The sequence below is a fragment of the Neopsephotus bourkii genome, unplaced genomic scaffold (genome assembly GCF_033783945.1).
Source record: "Neopsephotus bourkii isolate Nb327-2 ecotype Australia unplaced genomic scaffold, CSIRO-AGI_Nbou_v1 NB_107, whole genome shotgun sequence".
NCBI classification, from domain to species: Eukaryota; Metazoa; Chordata; class Aves; order Psittaciformes; family Psittacidae; genus Neopsephotus; species Neopsephotus bourkii.
The window spans coordinates 13296504-13318064 of NW_026900624.1; the positions used below are offsets into that span (position 1 = coordinate 13296504).

General features: G+C 44.6%; 2 protein-coding genes across 2 annotated transcripts; both read left to right on the top strand.

The window, feature by feature from the left end:
- The first annotated feature begins 2632 nt into the window (after positions 1-2632).
- Positions 2633-8524, top strand: MGP (matrix Gla protein). The gene is made up of 5 exons (XM_061361553.1): positions 2633-2771; positions 5274-5422; positions 6002-6037; positions 7188-7263; positions 8149-8524. Exons 2-5 carry the CDS (start codon positions 5362-5364, stop codon positions 8285-8287), a joined length of 312 nt encoding a protein of 103 aa, XP_061217537.1. The 5' UTR covers positions 2633-2771; positions 5274-5361; the 3' UTR covers positions 8288-8524.
- A 2407-nt stretch (positions 8525-10931) lies between these two features.
- On the top strand, positions 10932-17175 carry LOC133216658 (osteocalcin-like). Its single transcript, XM_061361568.1, has 3 exons — positions 10932-11546; positions 15370-15439; positions 17044-17175. Exons 1-3 carry the CDS (start codon positions 11480-11482, stop codon positions 17171-17173), a joined length of 267 nt encoding a protein of 88 aa, XP_061217552.1. The 5' UTR covers positions 10932-11479; the 3' UTR covers positions 17174-17175.
- The last annotated feature ends 4386 nt before the right edge of the window (positions 17176-21561 follow it).

Sequence of the window (21561 nt, forward strand, 5' to 3'; positions counted from 1 at the left end):
AATAAAGTCTTGTTTTCTCATGTGCTGTAGAACTAGTTGTTCCAAAAAGCATTTGTTTATCATGTTGAGAAATCACTTCCTAAGCCATAGACCATGTGGTAGTTGACTAACTTACGTCCTGAAACACAGGAGCAGGCTGTGGGTTTGGGAAAGGGCTGTCCAGATTGATGAGTCCAGTTACTTGACACTCTGGGCAACTTGGGTTTGGAAACTTTGCTCCTTCACAGAGCTGATTGATAGGGTTTATTCCCTTGCTGCAGCGCTCAGTGACTTAGCTGAAGCCTCGCTGTCATGAGCTGGGCACTCAGTGATGGATACATGGATATGGATTATGGCCCTGAAGATGGAGAGGCTGGAAATGGGACTTCTGCTAAACATGAGAGCTGTGGGCTCTGAAACAGTCCTTGGAGGAGTACTGGAAACAACCTAATTACTAATCCACTGTCCTGCTGGAAAAGCCTTGTGGACAATGCTGGGAAGAAGAGGCTTGGTGACTCCCACATGCTATGGTGAAAAGGCCTGTCATTTTGAGGGTGTCTGCAAATCACCTCACCTTGTTAGGCCTCATCTACACCACTTCCCACAGGATTTTTTTTTTCCATGGACATGGGTGACCTGGGCTATACAGATGACTCCTCCTGAGGTCTCCCTGGTATCTTATCCAGTGGCACTAGCAGTTGCCCATCTCTGCTGGCACATTGCAAGTAGACATCACAGAACCAGTATTCTGTGATCATTTTTATGACTGTTGGTTCATAGCTGTATCTTTTGTTCCCAGTTTTCTTTCAGTTTGCAAGCTTTTAATTTACAGCAGGATTCTTACTGCTAATCCCCATGGAAGACCTTGCCTTTCCACCATTGCATATTTTCCTGTTTCTGTTACTTCAGCTTTCTAGGTCATCCTTTTCCTCTTTTATGAGTGCTCAGGCCTCTTTTCCACTGTTGTTGCTTTCTTGCTTAGTGTCATCAACAAACTTCCTCAACAAGTATACATTTTTTAATCCAGTCATTAATGGAAGCATTCAGTAAAACTAGTCCTAAGAAAAATTAAATTAGTAATTCTTCAGCATTTCTTCTTTCCACTGTTCAAGCTTCGGCCCCATTTGCCTGGTTCCTTACCATCTCACAATTTTGGCTTCAATTCCCATTTTCTCCAAGTTAACTAAAAACTTGCAAGATTACACTGGGGACAAAACTCTTCCAGTGTCTAGGTAGATGAGGAGGAGCAGATCTGGGCTGTGGTTACTTACAGGGTTCACCATGTCACAGGGCTGAAGATTCAGCTGTCCCTGAAGGGTGGTAAAAGAGGGCAAGAAACGTCCTCCTGTTTGCACTGCTTTTCAAAGGTGGCTCATGATCATGCATCCTATACCTTGAGGAGCTCAAGGTTACTGCTGTCAGACTCTGAGAGTCAACAGCTGCTTGTACAAGGACACATGTAATATGGTACCTTTGTTACCACAGGTAGGTCTGAACTTCCCCAACCTTATCAAGTACTGTAGGAGCTAACGATCCTACAGGAATCCCTTACTGTTCATTGGAAACCAGGCAAGAATACATAGATCAAAAACGAATGTGTTAGTTGTAGGGTCACAAAGTGTCCTATAGAAGTGCAACAAATCCCACCTCTGTTCCAATCATTTGGTGGGTCTTTAACTCCATAGTTATGCTATAATTTTTATTTTGCTACCAAGTAATTTTGCAACCTACAAATCAGGCTACGCTTGATCTTTTTCAGGACCAGACAAGCTACACTCACCAGCTATTTGGTTAGTGAATAGATGTGATGGGTTTTCTTTCTTAACCTCCCAAGCCACTGATTCTGCAGCTGGTCATCACTTTCATCTCACCTCTGCTGAGCTCTGTCTCTAGGGCTGTGCCTACCCTTACTTAAGGACTTGATGTGCCAGCACCCATGCTCTGCATGCACCAGGCATGGATCTCTGCAGAGCAAAGGAGCGCTGCTGTGGATTGCTATTCACATGGGTACAGCATCTCAGCATGGTGCATTGTGTGCTCTTGGCTCAGGTGCAGGAAGGGCTAGAAAGCCAATAACTTAGTCTAGCAAGCACATGTAGATCGTCTGACATGTTGTCCAGCACTCTTGTGGGTCTGCTGTGAGAAGTGAGGGTGCATCTCAGAGGCTTGGGTTTATATAAGCCAGGTCTTTGCCTCTTGGGGTTTGTCACTTTTGGGGGCTTCAGAGCTGCCTCCAAAAGCAGACACCTTTGTTATGTGACTTTTCAGCCTGACATTAGCCTGCTATTAAGAGGGGAGACCAGACAATTGCAAAAGGACCATGGAAGGAGATGGGAGAAGGCTTCTGGCCTCCTGCTCCCTGTGGCAGAACAGGTGCCCTTGCCAGCAGCACAGCTGTAGTTAGAGCGCAGCTAGGGAAGAAAGGGGTAGCAGAGAGAGGGGTCTAACTGCAAACAGGGAGACTAGCATTTGTTCTCAGACCTCTTCCTACTCACTGCTCCTGGGCACAGAAAGGCAGCCTGGACGTGGCCCCTGGTGCCTGCTCTGGCTCTTTCCTCTCCCTTTTGGCTCAGTTCCTTGAGCTTGTTGGTTTCCTTGCTGTGGGCAGGAGATGTTTTTGACTGAGAAGGTGGTAGCCTGGGGGTGGATCGAGAGTAGGAGACAGAAGAGGGGAGGAGTCAGTGATCGATGCTAATAAATAAAAGGCCTCTCTACTTCAGTCCAGGGATCAGGACGTCAGAAGAGCTGCCCCACAGGCAAGAGTTGCAGGCTGGCGGGGAAGCGACGGCTCAGTGAGTATGCAGGGACCGCCTTGCTTTTCCTGGACAGCTGCTTGTTATTGATGCCTTGCTGGTGCTTCACAGTGCAAAATGTTTTGAGCTCTTGCTATGGCATGCAGAATGCTGTGATTCTCCACTCCAGCAGGGGACAGGACAGAGAGCTGCTTTTCTGATCTCCCCTTTATCTTAGGGGACAGCAGATGTTTCCCTGGCACTTGAAGACAATTCATCTTAGCTTCTCTTTCTGTACTTGCTACCCAATGGATGCTGCTAGAAATCAGGGGGATTGGGCTCACTGTGTTGTGTGCTGTGTTACCTCTGCAGCAGCCCACTGATGCTGGGAAGGGGGCATGTGTGCTGGTGAAGCATGGAGTACAGGGAGGGTAAAAAGGAGATGTACTTTTGCAAGGGAAAGTGTTCCCAGAAGGAGGGTAGTTGGTCTGGGGCTGTGTAGCCAGCATACTCAGTCATACCAGCATTCTTGGAAAATGCATTGCCTCTGTGGCGAAAAATGAAACATTCGAGTCAACATGGTGTTTGTGGCTCTTCTCCTGTGGTTGAAGGTAGGGGATACTCCAGGCAGTCTGGGATCAGAGTCCTCTGAAATGGGAGTGGAGTCTTCCAGAGAGCAGAGTGCTCTGCCCTGAGTGAATGAGGGTAAATAAAGAGGGTTTGTTTGGAAAACATGTTGGAGTTTCCCACTGTGCAGCCTCAACTTCATGCCAAAGTACTTCCAGCATCTTCCTCTCTGTGCTCCACTGCTTTCCCACTGGGTTCTCTCCTCCAGACTCTCTCTCAAGCCGCCCTTTCTTGGCAGCTCCTCCAAGAGTGTACAAGACATTCAGGAAACCTATAAAATACACATGTGGTACTAACTCCAAAACTGTTGGCTCTATGGAATGCAAACAATCCCAGAGCAGAGAATTCCCTTAAAGAGACTGGAATGGCAGGGCTTGGAGGAGCAGCAGAAAAGTCTCATTACATCTCTGACCTTGTGTCTATGGCAGACTTTGGGCTTTTGCCCCAGCACAACCTAGTTTTCTTCCTCATCTTAGGGTGAGCATTGAACGGGCAGGACATGGATGGAGGGGGAAGGGGTATTGATGGTGCAGGACTGGGGTGGGATAATGGGAAAGAAAAGCAACTATTTCTCTCTGGTTTGAAATTGAAGGCCCTGCTTGGTTTCTCTCCCAGAGACCACAGGCTTCAGGCAAGGGCCAGGAGTTGGCATCGAAAGGGTAAGTTGTAAAGCCCAGAGTAATCTTGTTCCACTAAAGTTCTACTTCACACTGGGGAAGTGTTAGGCTCTGACTAGCTGTCCCTGTAGCTCTTGGTTGTGTCATCTACAGCATGGCTCCCCAGACCAGCCTCTGAAGGTGACAGCAGTAACAGCATCACACTGGCTTGGGTGGAATGATCTGCACCCAGGGTGTACATAGTCTGCACCCTGTCAGTGAGAAGTCATCATTCCTGCAGCTACACATAGACAAAACAGGAGGTCACCAGAGCTTGGATCAGACATAACAAGGGTTGCTGTGCCCTGTGCTCATCCCCAGGCAGTGTGCATGATCACAGCCATCACTGTCATGAGGGAGAGCTGGCAGGCACAAGATACCCATCTTCCCTCCCTGCCTTGCCTCTAGCAAACTACTTCCCTTTGCTTGTCACCCATGATGGATGGCTAACTCTGTAACTCCTTGCACTGACTTTGGTGCCTGGTGGGGCAATGGCTTTTAGTGCTAAAGAGGTGGCAATCCTGAGAGATACGGTTGCCTCTGCCTTCACTAAGATGTTGTCCCTTGGGCTGGAAGAGCAATGTAGGGCCAAGACTACAGTGAGGACCTGCAGAGATAGAGCTCTGCATGCTGCTCTCATCTGAATGCAAAAATTATGATCCCTTCAGCAGAAAGAAGGGATCCTTCTAGATTGCTGCTTGTCATTCCTGGAGCAATAAAGTAGGAGAGAGGAAGAGGCAGTGGGACCGGATTCCTCCTCTGATGACTGGCAGGCTGAGACTGCAGCAGGGCCAACTGGAGGGAGGGGGACTGAGTGGGGAGGGAATGTTTGAAGCCTCATTCTCTAAGTCTCTATCAGCAAAGCTAACAGAACAGTCTGGGCTGGGTGTATCCAAATGTGGGATGGTGGGGGCAAAGAGGGCAGATCAGAGGAAAAATTAGAAAGGCAAACATTTACATTTGGGATCAGCACATAACTCTCCCCCAAGGCCCCCACAAGCCCCTGAAATTCCTTCCACTTGCTCAGATCGGCTTTTCTGACCATGGAGTACTAGTGAGTGACATACTTGCCTGTAAATTATGGCCCCCAACCCTGAAATGGGAGATGAAGAGGGTATGCCCCTTCCTTTCCAGAAGCTGATTCTATCTGCTAATAGAGGATGTTTTGTTACGGGTCCATAAAGAGTGTGTACCAGCCAGACGTTGCCTTCCCCAGGCTATTTCATGGGCCCCTCCTGGCTCTGTTTTCATAATAAACATTCCAGTTTTAACTTTGCAGGCAACCCAGGATCTCCAGCTGCCCTCAGTGGGAAGAGAGTGACACAGCAAGAAAGACGGAGTGAGATATTCCTCCCTGCACTGACACAATGCGTGCTCTTATCATCCTTATGCTCCTGGCTGTCTTGGTGATAGCTGCTACTTGCTATGGTAGGTGACCTTTTTCATTGGGTAGAGCTCCAAACCTACAGATGTCTTTGGGTCTATTCAGACACTTTTTATTCACCTTTGTGCCTTCTTTCCCCTTAACTTGATTTCTTGAGTGCTTTCCTGCCCTTGTGTCAGATCCTCCTAGCCCTGCTCCAGAGCTGTCAGCTCTATTTAATGCGATTTGTGGTCCAAGATGTTTCAGCCTCTTCCTTTCTGTTCCAGTTCACCTTGAAGACTGCTCCTCTTTCTGCTTCTCTGTTGTCTGCACTACAGTAAGAGTTGTTACTCTTCTTCCTTTTGAATTGGGACATTTCCCTTTCTCTTTTTCTAATATCAACCCCCTTTTCCTATGCGGCACACTGATGGAATTAAGATGCTTTTTCATGCAAGAGTCAAGCACATTTCACTGTGCTGATCCATTCCCTAAGACCACATGCAGGCTTTGAAGGTAAACAGATATCCTGTTTTCTCCTGGTTTCTCTGGTATGTATGTATGAAAGATTGATCTGTCGTGTGTGAAAGACTCTGAATCCCATCAGTACAGTATCTTACCATATGTTTTAATCTTTCTTTCCCCAGAGTCCCATGAGAGCATGGAATCCCATGAGTATCTCAGTAAGAGATTGCTTTACTATTTTCTTAAATTTGAAATGGGCTACAGACATCTTCAAGATCATTTCCTCGTATTTTACTGTAGGGATTAAATATGTGAAACCACTGAGGCCAGGGAAATAGAATTTAGTGGGTGATGGAGTTTCAAGATGAAAAGAGAAAGGATTAAAAAAGACTTCACATGTTTGGACACAAATGCATTTCATTGTTTTGCAAGAATATGAGAACTGGAAAATGAAGAGTCGTGAGCTTAAACCCCTGCTGCATGCATGTAAAATAGGTTAAGTCACACTAGAAAAGGACATTGCTCAAAAAATGCTAGGATGAGCATGGGAAGCAGTATTGCAGAAGCCAGTGACATGACTTGTTTTCCTCCAAGGACAGGGAGAGACTTACTTGCAGCACCTTGGAAGAAACAGGTGGGATGTGTGAGCAGGAGAGATCCTTCAGCTGAAAGAGAGGGTTTGAGTCACAGGAAAAGCATGAAAGGGTGGAGAGCCTCAGTCTGGAACAAGCAATATCCTGGAGAGGTTAGAAAACAGATGGATTGAAACTAAAATGAAATTAAACCATCTGGAAGAAGGACTTCACAAAGCAGCTAGTCAGAAGCACAAAGGCACATGTGGGAGAAAATACCAAAGACATCCACAGGCTCCTGAACTCTGCAATAGGGCTGTGGTGTTTCCCAAAAACGACAGAAGGGACCTTCAGACACCTCAGTCTAAAACTGCCACACAGACTGCTCTGTGACTACCAAACCTCAGAAGCAGATGAACTTACCCGGGATCTTCTTTCCTGATGCTGAGTGTGCCCAGACCTCCCATATTCTGTGCAGCTTGGCACCTATCTTCTGTCCAAGCTCTGCTCACTCAGGGGGGCTGTGGCAGCAAAATCACAGTAGCTTTCCCTTGGGTGGCTTGATTAACAGCAGAGCAAGAGAAGCTTGTGCACTTTCACAGAGGCTGCAAAAGCCAGAGGGAGAGCCTGTGCGCAAAGCAGTGGGGTAGGCAACAGGGACTATTAAAAGGTTCTGGGTTTCATTGTGCATGGGAGAGCTGACAGAAAGCCTATTATAGATGTGGAAGTTAGCTTTTGCTGAAGTACAGCCTTGAAAAAGTGTCAATCTACTCTAAATAACCCCTTCCCTTCTCAGATCCCTTCATCAACAGGCGAAGGGCCAATGACTTCATACAAGCTGACTCAAGACTAGAAGCCATCACTCAGGAGAGGTATGTTATAGCCTCAGGATGCTAAGGATGAGAGCGGGAAGAGGTGTCTCCTTGCCAAGCACAGACTGGTACCAGGGGTGGCAGCCATGATGATTCTGAGAAGCCTCAGTTCCTTTCTTCAATGTGAGGTGCCTGTGAAGTCCCTCATCCCTTGGAGAAGCTGGAACTAGAAATCGTAGAGAGCAAGTCCTTACATTTGAAATCATGTCATATGCTGGAGGGGCTCTGTTTAATTTGTTCAAAGGAAACACCAACAGAAGGAGAGGAAATCAGTGTTGGATGGCCAGAAAGACAGCTCAGTTTGAGATCTTGTTCTAGTCCTCAAATCTCAAGCAGAATTAACACAGCTTTTTCTAAATCACAGGGCCATCTGGGGGCCTCCTTGCCTCATCTATGAAATGTAAATATAGGCAGTTTCATGCCTTATTCAGGGCTTTTGAAAGTAAAGGCTGAAGCACAGAAATAATCTCTTAATGAGGCATCAAGGCAAACTTTCTCCACAGTACCTGGTGGCCCCTTTGCAGGATGTTCCAGGGCTTTTTGTTCCATGCATGGCTTTGGGGAACAGCAGAAGAGCTGAAGGCAGCAAGATGGGGGTACTGCCGAGGAAGGACTCTTCTCCAAGTTGAGGCAGGAGCCACCTCCCTCTCCCCACCAGCCCATTTAGCCCTGAAATGAAAGGTTGCCTGCAGAGGCAAAATGTTCCTGCTGTAGTCGCGTTGCTCCCCTGTAAGTGGTGAAAACAGAATATGGTATGAGGAGCTTTTTGCAGGTGGATGATGGAATCTCATTATGGACCCTTATAGGGGGTTGTGGGCCAGAAAAGGGCTGTAGACGGATATTTAAGAGGACAGCATTTACCCTTCATCTCTCCTACTTTTGCAGGATCAGGGAACGTAGTAAAGCACCCTATGAACGTCAGAGGGAGGCCTGCGAGGACTACTACCCATGTGAACTGTATGCTTTTCGCCATGGCTATGCTGCTGCTTACAGGCACTATTTTGGGAGGAGGAGAACCAAGTAAACGATGACCTAAACCCACCCTGGGGCCTGGAGCCCGGGGTATCTTCCCAGAAAATGCAGTGGCTCTGAAACATACTCAGTTGCTTATGTCCCTGTATGTTATCCTGCCTGCTGCTTCTCTCCCTTGTAGCCATGGATTCCTACATCGTGTTAATTAGCCCTGAGCTGATGTAACAGAGATCAGAGAGAGTTCAAGATGTGGGTGTTTACTACACAATAAATTGCTAGTTTGATACTATCTTCTTGTGAGTCACAGTATTTTGGGATGGAGGTGTGCAATTTTCCATGAAGAAGCTGAGTCTGTTTATTATAGAATCTGGTGTAGATTATGGAAAATAAAAGTCATTACCTTGCAGTCCCATGAATTTGAAATTATCTACAAAGCTTTTGTTCCAGGATCTACAAGTAGCTTCTTTTAGAAGTCACTGGCAAATTTCAGCTCTCACTCTTGAGAGACCCTGAAATGGCATGGTGTTCAGAAGGCAGGGTGAGATGCACTTTTTGAAAATGAAATCTAAAATATCCTTCCTTAATTGGGGAAACAAAATTCAGAAGGCATCTATATAATCTTGAAAGTTGGGGAGAGAGTAAGTGACAGGAAAAGCATGTAAACTGCAACTTGTTTATCCAGCTAACCTTGAGTCTTGAGGTAGAATACTCCTGTAGAAAGAAGTACATGGTTCAGGCTTTACTCATATTTCCTTTTGCAATCTTCTTTCATGCCTGTACTTCCACTTGGAATGATTGTGGTAGCACTAGAAAGCTGCAGAAACCAAAGGTGAAGAGGGGCTCTGGGTTCTGAATGCTCCATCTCTGGCAGTGGTCAAGGCCAGATTGTACAGAGTCTTGGGTGACATGGTTTTGTGTGTGGTGTCCCTGCCCATGGTAGGAGGGGTGGAACTAGATGACCCTAAGGTTCTTTCCAACCCAAACCATTCTATGATTCTATGGTAAATTAACAAATAAACTCAATGTTTAGGGTCAAACCCAACCTTGTTTACCTAGAACAATTCCATTTTATTGTTCATAATCCCTTGGAAACGGAGATGTGTCCTGGCCTGTGCACAGGTTGTTGTTCACCTCTCGGCCCATTGAGGAGTGAGTGTGACTGCTGTCAGGTTATCACCACCAACAGCACCAGGGGAACTTGCAGCAGCCTGTCCCCAGGCCAAGAGGCACCAGTGTTGACATGCCCAAGAATTCAGTGCTGCTCTGGGCTGGGCAGCAGTTACAGCAGCTTGGATGCTACCTGTTGTGGCATATGTACAAGACATAACATTTATCACAGCGCAGCTGGTTTCAATAATTGCATCTCCAGACTTCCATAAGCATCTGCAAATTATAAAAGTGGCATACTCTCAAAGTCTATGAGGAATAAAGTATCAAAATGTTGACTAATTTGTGGAATTAAGTTTAGAGCCAAGTCTACCTACCACATTAGAAACACAGATCTCCTTCCAAAATATGCTTCAAGGCTTTGCCAGCTTTGAAAATGAACTTCCGGAAAACAATGTGATTTATTTATTGAAAACACTTCTGAAACTCCACCCTGACAGCTGCTAAAGTTTTGTCCAAAGGAAAAAGTGAGAGAGAAGTTAGTTTAAGGAAAAAAAGCCATACGGATTAGGTATATTTGTACCCACACTTGTTCTGCATGTTCCCAAGTAAGTGAATCTTACAATCAACAACTAGAGCAAAACTTTCATACCCAAAAGTCAACAAGTTCATAATGTCTGGGTTTGCCTTGACACTCTGACACTACCAAAACAGAAGTCACAGGGCTAGTGCTGTCTGGGTGTGTGTCCAGAAATATCTTGTGATTCCAACTTCAGGTTTACCAGTACGAATAATGAATAGTACTGGAGATTTCTGTGGGATTTTGGTAGTGTGAGCAACAACCAAACACGTTTAAGAGACTACATGCTGGTTAGAAAGCTTGGGAAAAGTTGGAAAGGCAAGTAAAGATGTTTGGATTACATGGAATGTATATTTATATTATGTCAAATATTCTTTCAGAAGCATAACTTTCCTAGAATGCCTATTATTTATAGATACTTATTTATTTTTAAACTGTTGGTCTTCAAGATACTTTTGCTGGAAATTGTTATACTGGACTGTATATAAAGTTCAACTTTTTTCCTCGTCCAAATTCTGAAATCTCTGTAAACTAAAAGACAGCATTTCTCAGGATTGGCAAAATCCCTAATGGCTCTGACTGCCCCAGGGAGCTTTTTATCTGTTAATTTTGTAATCCTTGGACATGTTCCCTGCATGTGGGTCTAAGGAAGACTGGATTTGAGGTGGAGGAAGACGTGATCCATATGTTGTTTGTGAGACACCGTTTTGGGAACTTAGATGGTGGGTTTAGGGAGTATGAGGCTATTGGTAGATGAGATGTAGAAGAGCCCATGCGAGGCTCCTGACATACTGAATAACCACAATCACCCAACTCCTGAATAATAAATCACTTTGGAGTCTAAAGGTTTATTTGATTTTTAGATAAGAGAAGCCAAACTGAAACCTCCAAACTAAGGAGATTTCCAGGAAGGAAAAAGAAAGGTCCTCCCTCAAACTAACTACCCAACATTCCCAACAGTGTAAAAATCTCAGCTCTCCAAAGTGATTTGGTGAAACTCTCTGAAGCAAAAATCTACTCTGTGTTTGCCCTATGCAAACTATTTCATGGGTTTCTTTACCTTCACGGGAATGGGTCAGGGTGAGGTATGGGAAAAGGGTCGCCATTGGGTTCAGTATCATTTGATTTTCTACATGAGAGAGCCCCATCACACGGAAAGGTTGCTCTGCTTCAGGGCGTACTAGTTTTTCCCCTGGCTTTCAAAGCAAGAAGCTAGTATTACTTACAAACATTAATGAGTTTCATGTTTATAATAAAACTGTTTTTTTCTTTATCCAGTTGTTTTTCTTCAACTGCCTCATTCAAAACCTCAGATAAAATCTTCTGGAAATGCCACAGGTTCTGAGATGGATGTCAAAATGGCTGCCAGGACTAAATATCTCCTGGCTAGAAGGACATGCTTTGTTTTGGAGCTCAGACAAAGGAACACAAGCCAGAGCCCTGATATCTCCAGCAGATCACATGATATAAATTGCTGTCCAAAAGGAGGCTCTGGAGAACCTCAGTAACCTCCAGGAAAGCTCTGAGGTTAGAGAGACGAGCACAGCCAAGGAAGACATGAGGAGTCTGGTGGCATCACTGATCGTGATTCTGGCCCTGGCAGCTCTCTGCTGTGGTGAGAAAGGTAAGGGGAGGTCTTTCTGGGAAGGCTCTTGGAAGTGCTGCTCATCCCTGTAGCTTGCCGCCAGCCTCCCTTTGGTCTGTGAGAGACACAGAGCTTTGCAGGGACAAGGTGCACCACTGACCATCACACATCTCTGTCCCAGAGACAGAACCATGGCTGAGAGGGTCTGGGGACAGAAAGCCTTGTCTCTTGCAGGGCACTTCCTTCCACTGATCAAACCCTACCCCCTAATTGCACCACTGAACTGCAGCAGAGAAATTGAACAATTGAATATGTTTAAGTATTAAACCAGTTTAGCATTTAGGTGAATTGGCAAAGGTGTGCTGGATGCTTGCTTTTGAGTAAGAGGGCTGAACTGCAGGCAGATCTGTGTCGACCACGGTAGGGGGGAGGATTTTGTACCTGCCAGTCCTGAAATGCTGTAGGAACACAGAGATAAGCACAAAGTGAAGCCTTCAGTTGCAGGGAAATGTGGAATTTGGGGAAAAAGCCTCCTATTAGTGGTTACAAAGAAATTAGCTGTCCGATTGAAATATGAACACATCACATTTGAAAGCTATCTAGCGATGGTGACTTCATGATGAAAAGATAGTAACATAGTGGCAGCTCTATAGTTGAAGAGAGAGGGAGGGGGTAAAGATCATAAAAACAAGTGTTTTCACTTTATGGCAAGAAGATTGAAGCTGAGCAGGAGGAGAGAGCTCAGTCTTTTCTTCTTAACTCATTCAGAGTTAAATTTTATTCAGTCATGATTCAATACTGGCAAATATATATATATTTAATTAGTGTTTTCCTTCTGTCAGTCTCTTTCTCACTTTCTCAGTCTGGCATATATATCTGCTTTTTTTTTAGTCATTATTGTGTTCCAGAATGCTTATCTGCATTGGAGTAACTTCTCATTCTATAATTTCAATATTTTTTTTTTTTAATCCAAGGAATGTATATATTGCTTAAAACCAGAGCTACACACAACCCTTTTCATGTAACATTTTTGTTTAAACACAGTTGTTATTTTTTTGCTCTCTAGAGCCCTCTTTCTGCCCCTAAATACACTTACGCCAAATACCTGGTGACTTGGGTGGAACCGACACTTGAAAAAAGGTATGGGGAAACAGTGGAAGAAAAAATTTGTGAAATAGGGAAGTGTAGGAGACCCAATATTAGGAGACCTTCTATTCTCTTAGAGGATGCTTTCGTTGGGTGTTTCCAGGGAGCATTAGGGATTAAGATTAGGACTGAACACAGAAATACAGTGTGTAAATTCTTGCAAGGGCTGGGGATCCAGGTACCTCAGCCTGAGACAGAAAGCTGTAAGGACAGAACTTTTCCTAAATTTTGGCCCTATTTCTATTCCTTATCAATGACTTGTGATTTCTCCCCAGAGGTAAGGAAACCTCTCTTTCCAAAAATAGGTGAGATATTCAGCTCCCTTGGGGTTCTGTCCAAACTGAGGTTTCATTCAAATGGTCCTGTAGCTCTAGCTGTCCCTGCTCTTATCAAGGGCAAGGAGGTTGATGAAGGTCTTCCTCCAGCTTCCATGGTAGTTATATGTTTATTGTGTCATTTAATCTGGATCAGGGGAAGTTGAAATTAAATAAACCCAGGCATAACGAGGGAAATCTGCTGTGGTAGAAGTGTCTGTCTCTAAATGGTGGGTGTTACAAAATCTTTTTTGGAAGGAACAGACCTTCTGGAAAACTGGGGGAAGCTGGACCCAGGCAATAGACAGAGGGGTTTCATTACAGAACAAAGCAGAGGAGAAGGACTCACAAGCAAACTCCTTTGTGTCTGTCTTCCAGGTCCCAGCACTGACAGTGAGTGACTATCATTGTGACTGATGCTCAGCCCCATTCTTCTGCATCTGCCTCCTTTTCCCCTTTGATAGGTTCAAGGGGTGAACAAGAACCATGCTGAGCCCTTCCAGTTGCTCCTTTTTAGTTCCTGCAGCGCTGCAGTCCCTGAGGTGCAGGAACACCTGCAATGAGCAGAGGCACTGCCTTTCACAGCCCTGGTGGCAGTGGACACAAGGGAGGTCAGCCTCCCATGCAGGCACCCTAGCATCACTCCATGTGTGCTAGTGATGCAACCTGCATTACCACAACTGTCGAGTAGCCCCCAAGGCAAGACGTGAGTCCTGAAGGTTGTTAGCAGCTGGATGCATCTGCTCTGTGTGAAACAGTGTGAGCAACAAGGCCAGTCTCCCTGTTTCTCTGGTCTGGCATTAGAGACTTACCCAAAGTGACTGTTGCATCCCCAGACTGCTAAGGGAGCAGAATCTGCTCCAGGGCCTCCAAGCTCTGTTCTTCTGGATCTTCTAAACAGTCAGTCTGTTGTGCAGGATCACAAAACAGAAAGGTTTAGTGCCACATAGCAACAGGTTGTGACATCCCTGCCAGATCCCTCAACCTGGAGAGCCTGAAAGCAAGCACCTTCTATGGCTGCTCCAGGCTGCCTCCTGAAGTCCCTTCTGTTAGGTTGCCTGGGACATGTGAATTGCACACCTTGGGTTGTCCACAGATTTTGCAGCAAGCCGATCCTGCCAGAAAGCTTTATGGAAAACCCCTTTTATTCCTTCCTGTCTCTCTGTTCTCACACCTTAAAGGATAACATTGCTGCTGAGGAGCATGAAAGCTGGTATTTCTCCAGTGAGCCAATACAAATACAGATTGGGAAATAAAAAAAGATCTGAAAAGAGTGTTCAGGGAAAGGTGGTGATTTCTGACAGCTTATTAGCTGTCAGTTTCTGTGTAGTCAGTATTTTGATCCATGCTTAACCCCAGCTTGTTAGAGAGGGGGCACCTCTCGTTTGCCAAACGAAAACACAGTCAAATGCCTCACGATGATGAGGGAAGGGCACAAACCCCACCGTCACCCCCCAGGTAGAGTCCTCAGGAACTTGCTTCTAGAAACTTAGAAACTTGGCAGTTTGCCAGTTGCCCTGCTGACACATGTATTGATGCACAGCTGCCTGTGTTGCTGGTGTGTCAGCATTTGTGCACACCTCTGTTGTTGTGCATCCATACTGCAGAGCAAGACTGCGCTGTGCTGAGCCCTGTGGAGGTGAGGAGCAAAGTGGCTTTACCTGCTCTTCGTCAGGTGCTCCACTCCACAGCACCCTGGTGTTTGTAAACCACAAATTCAGGGGAACAAACAAGCCATCGTGCTGACAACATGTTAGTGGAGACCAGGTGCCAATGCCGTCATGGCAGAAAGACCTCTCATATTCTCCAAGTCCTAAACAACAGGATCTTTTCACCTCCTGTGTGTATTTCTCCTTTGGTGATGTTTGCTGACACTCTTTTATATCCTTCATTTTTCATGGCATTATGTACATGTGAGTATTGGTATATTTATGCACTGACTGTTGCTTATGGCTCACTGGAGGCATTTTAAGGCCTGGTGGCTGGTATCCCACATCACTCTCAGTCTGAGTCAAAATACAGAAAGGAAGCCAAGACTTTGAAGTTAACCAGGCCAGGGAGAGAGAGTGCCATTCCTTGAATTTTCTCCTTATTCATATTTTATGCTGTCATGACTTTGCCATCAGCACATTTGCTGTGGTATCAGATGTCCCTGTGTGATAAGAGAATGGAGTTTATGACAGAAAAGGCCCTTACTCCATGGAGTTGTGCAGGTTGGAGTGAGGAGGGAGCCCATCTGTTGGGCTTTGAGTGAAGAGTGTGTTGGTGAAGATGATGATTAGGATGATTTGTATCAGTCACCTGCTTGTGAGTAGACTGTCCGGTTCCAGAGGTTAGGCTGGTCTCTATTTCTCATAGATCATGGGCCTGCATCTCTAACCTGCTGTGTTCTTTCTTCATAGGCATCAAGATTAAAAAAGAAGTTGCCAATACCTTTGTGAAGAGGCAGAAGAGATCCAGCCTGTATGAATGGTAACAACTCAGGAGTCAGGCTGAGAACTAGACTCTGGACCTGTTATGAAGAGGGGATGGGAAGGCAATAAGACATGACAAAGCATTGATTTGTTGTACATCTATGTGTTGTAGCAAAAACAGGCTATAGGATACATTTATAGATAATTTTTTTTCATAAATATCCTTTTGAAAACTCAAAGGAATATCAGCTGGACTCTGATATTCTTCCCTGGGAGGAAGATAGTACTAGCTGTCTTGGCTAGCCATGTGGAGAGCAGGATACAAGTTAGAAGCTTCTCTGGACACAGGGTCATCAGAACAAATCTCCAGGATAATGAGTATCACAGAACCTTGGTCAATGCCTCTGGCTCCCTACAAAAGAAGCACAGCTCTGTTACAGGGATGTGGCTAGATCAGATTGGCTGTTATTTCTGAAGCTCTAGATCCTGCATATATTTGTACTGAAATCCTAGACACAAAGATTTGGAGAAATCTTAACTCTGAACAGTTGGATAAATTTGAAGTAATCCAGGAATGTTCTTCACATATTTCCTGGAAAAGGTTGTTAAGCCACTCTTGTGTAGGTCTGTGCAAAAAGATTTTTATTCAATCTGTCTTTGGACTGTTGGGTTTAGACTATAGAAGACTGGGAGACCCCATCATTAAAGGAAAGGATCAGAGTACTGTAGCAGAGAAACTTACTGATATTGAAAACTGCAGTGCTTAAAACCAAGATGAAATTCAGTAGCAGCAACTGTATTGTCTGTATTGACTACCCCCTATAGGTGAGGGATCATAAAAGCAGCTTCTGTTATAAGCATTAAGCAGGAAGGATTGAGGTAGACAGACATTGCGGCATATTATTTGATCATGATGTAAGGTTAGTTTGGTAATATGGATGCAACAAATGTAATTCAGGGGTGCTGCAGGGTATTTTCAATACAGAAATAAAGTAAAAAGTCATGAGATACTGGTGGGACTCTTGTAGCAGTATGTACAGTCTTTGGGAAAGATTAACCAAACCTAGAAGAAGAATTAAGAAGGGCATCCAGAGTGTATAGCTGAGACTAAAAGATTTGGATTTGCTTAGCCTGGAAAAACACAAGCTGAACAGGGATAGTGTTGCTATCTACAGCAGAAGAGAGGATAATAACAGAAAACTGCTTAAGCTAAAGAACGATAGTGGCTAGTAGGAAAGGAAGCAGAAACTGGGTGCAAATAAAGGTAAACAGGAAATAACTAAATAAATTTGCAATCAAAATATTAATAATAGAACTAAAACCAGCAACAGTAACAACAAAAATAACAATAACAATAATTAATAAAGATTCCTGAGTAGTTGAGGAATGAAATTGGGAACAAAAAATAGCCAAACTTTTTCCATGGTATTCTTTTTTGATAAAACCTCAAGAACAATTGCTTCAATTGCTTTAAGTTGGATTCAATTCCATTTGTTCCCAGCATTGATCAAGCAGTTTATTGTCATGTAAGTAGACCATGAGAAGTCCCCTGTTGGACAGCCTGGGGAATCACTCTTCTCATGTTAGTGTCAGGAGTGTGAACCCTTTGCAACTGCATTAACTGAATCTGCATAACAGCATCTTTCTTTTTGTTTACTCCAGGTACTATGAGTATTACAAAAGTCCAATGGAGCAGATGCATGAGCGTTGTGAAAACTACCCCCCCTGTGACTATCTTTCCGACCAAATAGGATTTTCCATGGCCTACAACCGTTTCTTTGGGAGATACTAGGGATGGGATGGTCATTTTGTCCACTCTAAACCACCTGGAAGAAAGAAGGTTGTGGGTGGGAAGGAGAGAAGAAAACCATCTAGACTGGAGTCTTCTTCTGTTGTCTCCCTAACCAGTTGGAACACCAAGGCAACAATTATTACACTTGTTTAGCTTGCATTAGCTTTTTTCCTGTCACCAAAAAAGTCTCCCTTCAGTTGCCTTTTGTGGCATTTTGAGCTTCACCAGAAAACTCTGTCTTACCCCATTCCATTTGAATCCCTAAGACACAATTGGTGAAAAAAAGGGATTACTCTAAGGAAAATCAATATATGCCTTAGCAACACAACTAGACCTTTTGTCATCTTCTGCAAGATGAGGAAGGGTTATAGAAGAAGGATGTCACACTGTGTGTAAATGCAATGGATCTGACCCTAGGATGCTCACTGGGAAGAAGGCAGAATGGATGACTCCTGGTACAACGACTAGGAAAGTTAACTATTTTCAGGTAGTATGATCACCCTAAATATGTGCTAGTGTAGGATCATTTTCTAAAGACAAGTGTGGAAATACTATTATACTCTCACAAAATTTGCCTGTATAGCAACAACAGATAAATCCCAAAAGGCATGTTTAAGGAGTCCTTTTAGATGAACCCTTCCATTTGTATGCTGCATTCAGTGACTGTCTTTTTAAAAAGTAAGTTGGCAATCTTGTTGTTTGTGTTACGACTGGTTTCTGGTGAAACTGATTATACCCAAGCGCAATAAAAAAAATAATCTGTTCTTTCTGATGCTTTAGCACTTATGCCTGAAACTTAAAGTGTCTAAATAGCTCCAAAAAAAGAGGAAGAATTAAAAAAAGAATAAACACTGAAATAAACAAAAATAAAATCGGTTCAAGACAACTTGTATCTCTCATATATATATGTACATATATAAAAAATATGTAGTTATATACATATCCACCCTCTGTACTACTTCATTCTGTCCCCTGGTGTGAATGTTATACCTTAACAACTTTCTGCACAGCCCCCATTGATGTGCTTTGTCAGCTTCCTTCTCTGAAACATAGATGGCAGGTCCCATCTCCAAAAAAAAAGAGACTGTTGACCATCAGGAGGCTGAAAAAGACCAGATCTCTCTGACTGTGTGTAAGCTGATGCAGCCATCTCCAGCTGCCTAGTACAATACTGCTTATGCAAAGCAGGTTGGTATGCTGCTTCTCTCTGTTTCTCTGAACAGCCTTCATCTGTGGTTAAAGAGATGCCTGAAGGATAAAGCCTGCTCTTGTGACCCCTGAGTAGCAGGGTCCCTGCGTGTGAGACTGCCTTCTCCTCTCCTGTGCCTCAGTGTGAATCAAAAGTGACGACACTGAAATTCAGGTCATGATCCCAGTACTCTGTGACAGTGATGGAGAGGAGAGCCAGATTTTTCCTGATTTATCATCTGCTAAGTTCAGCATTTCTCTGAAAGCCCTTGCCCTACAGTAAGGACATGGGATAAGTCCGCAGAGATGGCTGCCAGTGTGAGTGTGAGCATCTCTTGTTTGGCAAGCTGCTACGACTTGTACTGGCCATGCTGATCTTGGCCAAGGAGAAGATGGTTAATGTTAACAGTTAATCTCTGCTTTCCTTGGTCAAACACCTGAGACTGGTTCCTCTACTGGCATAAACTGATGGACTTTCATTGCTCACAGCAAAATTGAACTTAATGCCATCCAACAAAAATGAACAAAATGCTTGTTGAAATCAGTGAAAATTTTGCTGGGAAAACCACTGAAATCCTAGTGCCTGCTGTACTGTAAGTTAGGGGGGTTGTTACTGTATGATTTTGTTCACACAAAAAGAAAATCAGGCTTCCTGTCTATATTTGCATCTTTGAATTAGTTTTATGTTTCCCTCTCCCTTTCAGTAAATATTTTTTTCAGGGAAGTTGCACATGAAGGCCTCAGTCATGTTGTCTGCTCCAAGTTACCAGATGTCTATACGGGTTGAAGTCATTACAACCTTTGGAGATCTGAGTGCAGAAATTTATTGCTGGAATGGAGAAACTGTATTTTAGCTTGGTTAAAGCAGATTGAAGTACCACTATTAATCCTCTGCTGCCATCTTATGTCCGTTGTATTTATTGTAGTTAATGATTACGTTGCTTTTGAAGCATTTGAAAATATAAATCCAGTGGGCTTTCTTCCTGATTTGCTTTGTTCTACAACATAAGATAAAAGGCCAGAAGGGAAAAGTAGAGACATAATCTGCAACTCAATTATATTCAGCTGAATTGAAATGTTAGTGGGGCTGTTTTTCCTGATTTTCAAGTTCGCACTGGAGCCTGCCACAGTTTATCTCCTTTTCATCTCTTCACAAGCAGAAGAGGAGATGCCTCTGAATAAATTCACAAGCTGTTCTGTGAACTCACTTTTAGCAGCCAAAGAACCACTTTCTAAAATACAGCCCAGGACGGTAGAGCAATTCCAAGAAAGCAAAGTGGGAAGGCTGCATTTATCACTTTGCATCATCCTTCATGCCATCACCTCATATCACTAGTGGCATATCACTAGATAGCATCAGCAGCATCAGCAGCATCAGCAGGAGCAGTTATAGATTATTTTGCAAGAAACCCATTATGAAAACTTATGTCATCTCTCACCCTGTTTCAGCAATATTCAGCAAATGCTGTTTGTCCCTAGAACCCAAGCAGATGCACATACATCTCTTTTCTCAGGGAATCACACCATGTCTGCAGGTGCCCCCCTCACTCGGGCTATCACTAGCAGGCAATGGAAAATGGACTTCTAGAATAGAATCGTAGAATAGCATCATAGAATAGTTAGGGACTATATACTTAAAGGGCCTTAAGATCATCTAGTTCCAACCCCCCTGCCTTGAGCAGGGACACCTCACACTAAACCATGTTACCCAAGGCTCTGTCCAACCTGACCTTGAACACCGCCTGGGATGGAGCATTCACAGCTTCCCTGGGCAATCCATTCCAGTGCCTCACCACCCTTAACAGTAAAGAACTTCTTCCTTATATCTAATCTAAACTTCCCCTGTTTAAGTTTTGACCCATTACCCCTTGACATATCACCACACGCCCTAATGAAGAGGCCCTCCACAGCATCTTTATAAGCCCCCTTCAGATACTGGAAGGCTGCTATGAGGTCTCCACGCAGCCTTCTCTTCTCCAGGCTGAACAGCCCCAGTTTTCTCAGCCTGTCTTCATACAGGAGGTGCTCCAGTCCCCTGATCATCCTCGTGGCCTCCTCTGGACTTGTTCCAACAGTTCCATGTCCTTTTTATGTTGAGGACACCAGAACTGCACACAATACTCCAAGTGAGGTCTCACAAGAGCAGAGGGGCAGGATCACCTCCTTCGACCTGCTGGTCACGCTCCTTTTGATGCAGCCCAGGATACAGTTGGCTTTCTGGGCTGCGAGCGCACACTGCCAGCTCATGTTCAGTTTCTCATTGACCAGGACCACCAAGTCCTTCTCTGCAGGGCTGCTCTGCATCTCTTCTCTGCCCAACCTGTAGCTGTGCCTGGGATTGCCCTGACCCAGGTGTAGGACCTTGCACTTGGCATGGTTAAACTTCATGAGGTTGGCATCAGCCCACCTCAGAAGTGTGTCAAGGTCCCTCTGGATGGCATTCCTTCCCTCCAGCCTATCAACCGAACCACCACAGCTTGGTGTCATCGGCAAACTTGCTGAGGGTACTCTCAATCCCACTGTCCATATCACTGACAAAGATGTTGAACAAGACCAGTCCCAACACCGATCCCTGAGGGACACCACTCGTTACTGGTCTTCAGCTGGACATTGAGCCATTGACTACAATTCTTCATGTGTGGCCATCCTGCCAGTTCTTTACCCACCAAGTGGCCCATCTGTCAAATTGATGTCTCTCAAATTTAGAGACAAGAATGTCTTGTGGGACAGTGTTGAACACTTTGCACAAATCCAGGTAGATGATATCAACTGCTCTACCCTGTTCACCAGTTCCATAGCTCCATCATAGAAGGTCACTAAATGGGTTGGGCAGGATTTCCACTTAGTGAAGCAATGCTGGCTGTCACCAACCACCTTGTTGATTTCCATGTGCTTTAGCATGCCTTCCAGGAGAATCTGCTCCAAGGTTTTGCTAGGCACAGAGGTGAGACTGACTGGTCTGTAATTCCCCGGGTCATGCATTTTCCCCTTTCTTGAAAATGGGGGTTATATTTCCCTTTTTCCAGCCATTGGGAACTTCACCTGACTGCCATAATTTTTCAAATATGATGGACAGTGGCTTAGCAACTTCATTTGCCAGCTCCTTCAGGACCTGCGGATGGTCATCAGGTTCCATGGACTTGTGCACATTCAGGTTCTTAAGACGATCTCGAACCAGTTCCTCTCCTACAGTGTGTCTA

Excerpts from the sequence above, each read along its gene's own strand:
- MGP (XM_061361553.1), top strand. The coding sequence starts at position 5,362 with ATGCGTGCTCTTATCATCCTTATGCTCCTGGCTGTCTTGGTGATAGCT. Across the intron at positions 5,423-6,001 it reads GATAGCTGCTACTTGCTATG|AGTCCCATGAGAGCATGGAA; the intron begins GTAGGTGACCTT and ends TTCTTTCCCCAG. Across the intron at positions 6,038-7,187 it reads GGAATCCCATGAGTATCTCA|ATCCCTTCATCAACAGGCGA; the intron begins GTAAGAGATTGC and ends TTCCCTTCTCAG.
- LOC133216658 (XM_061361568.1), top strand. The coding sequence starts at position 11,480 with ATGAGGAGTCTGGTGGCATCACTGATCGTGATTCTGGCCCTGGCAGCT. Across the intron at positions 11,547-15,369 it reads TCTCTGCTGTGGTGAGAAAG|GCATCAAGATTAAAAAAGAA; the intron begins GTAAGGGGAGGT and ends CTTTCTTCATAG. Across the intron at positions 15,440-17,043 it reads AGATCCAGCCTGTATGAATG|GTACTATGAGTATTACAAAA; the intron begins GTAACAACTCAG and ends TGTTTACTCCAG.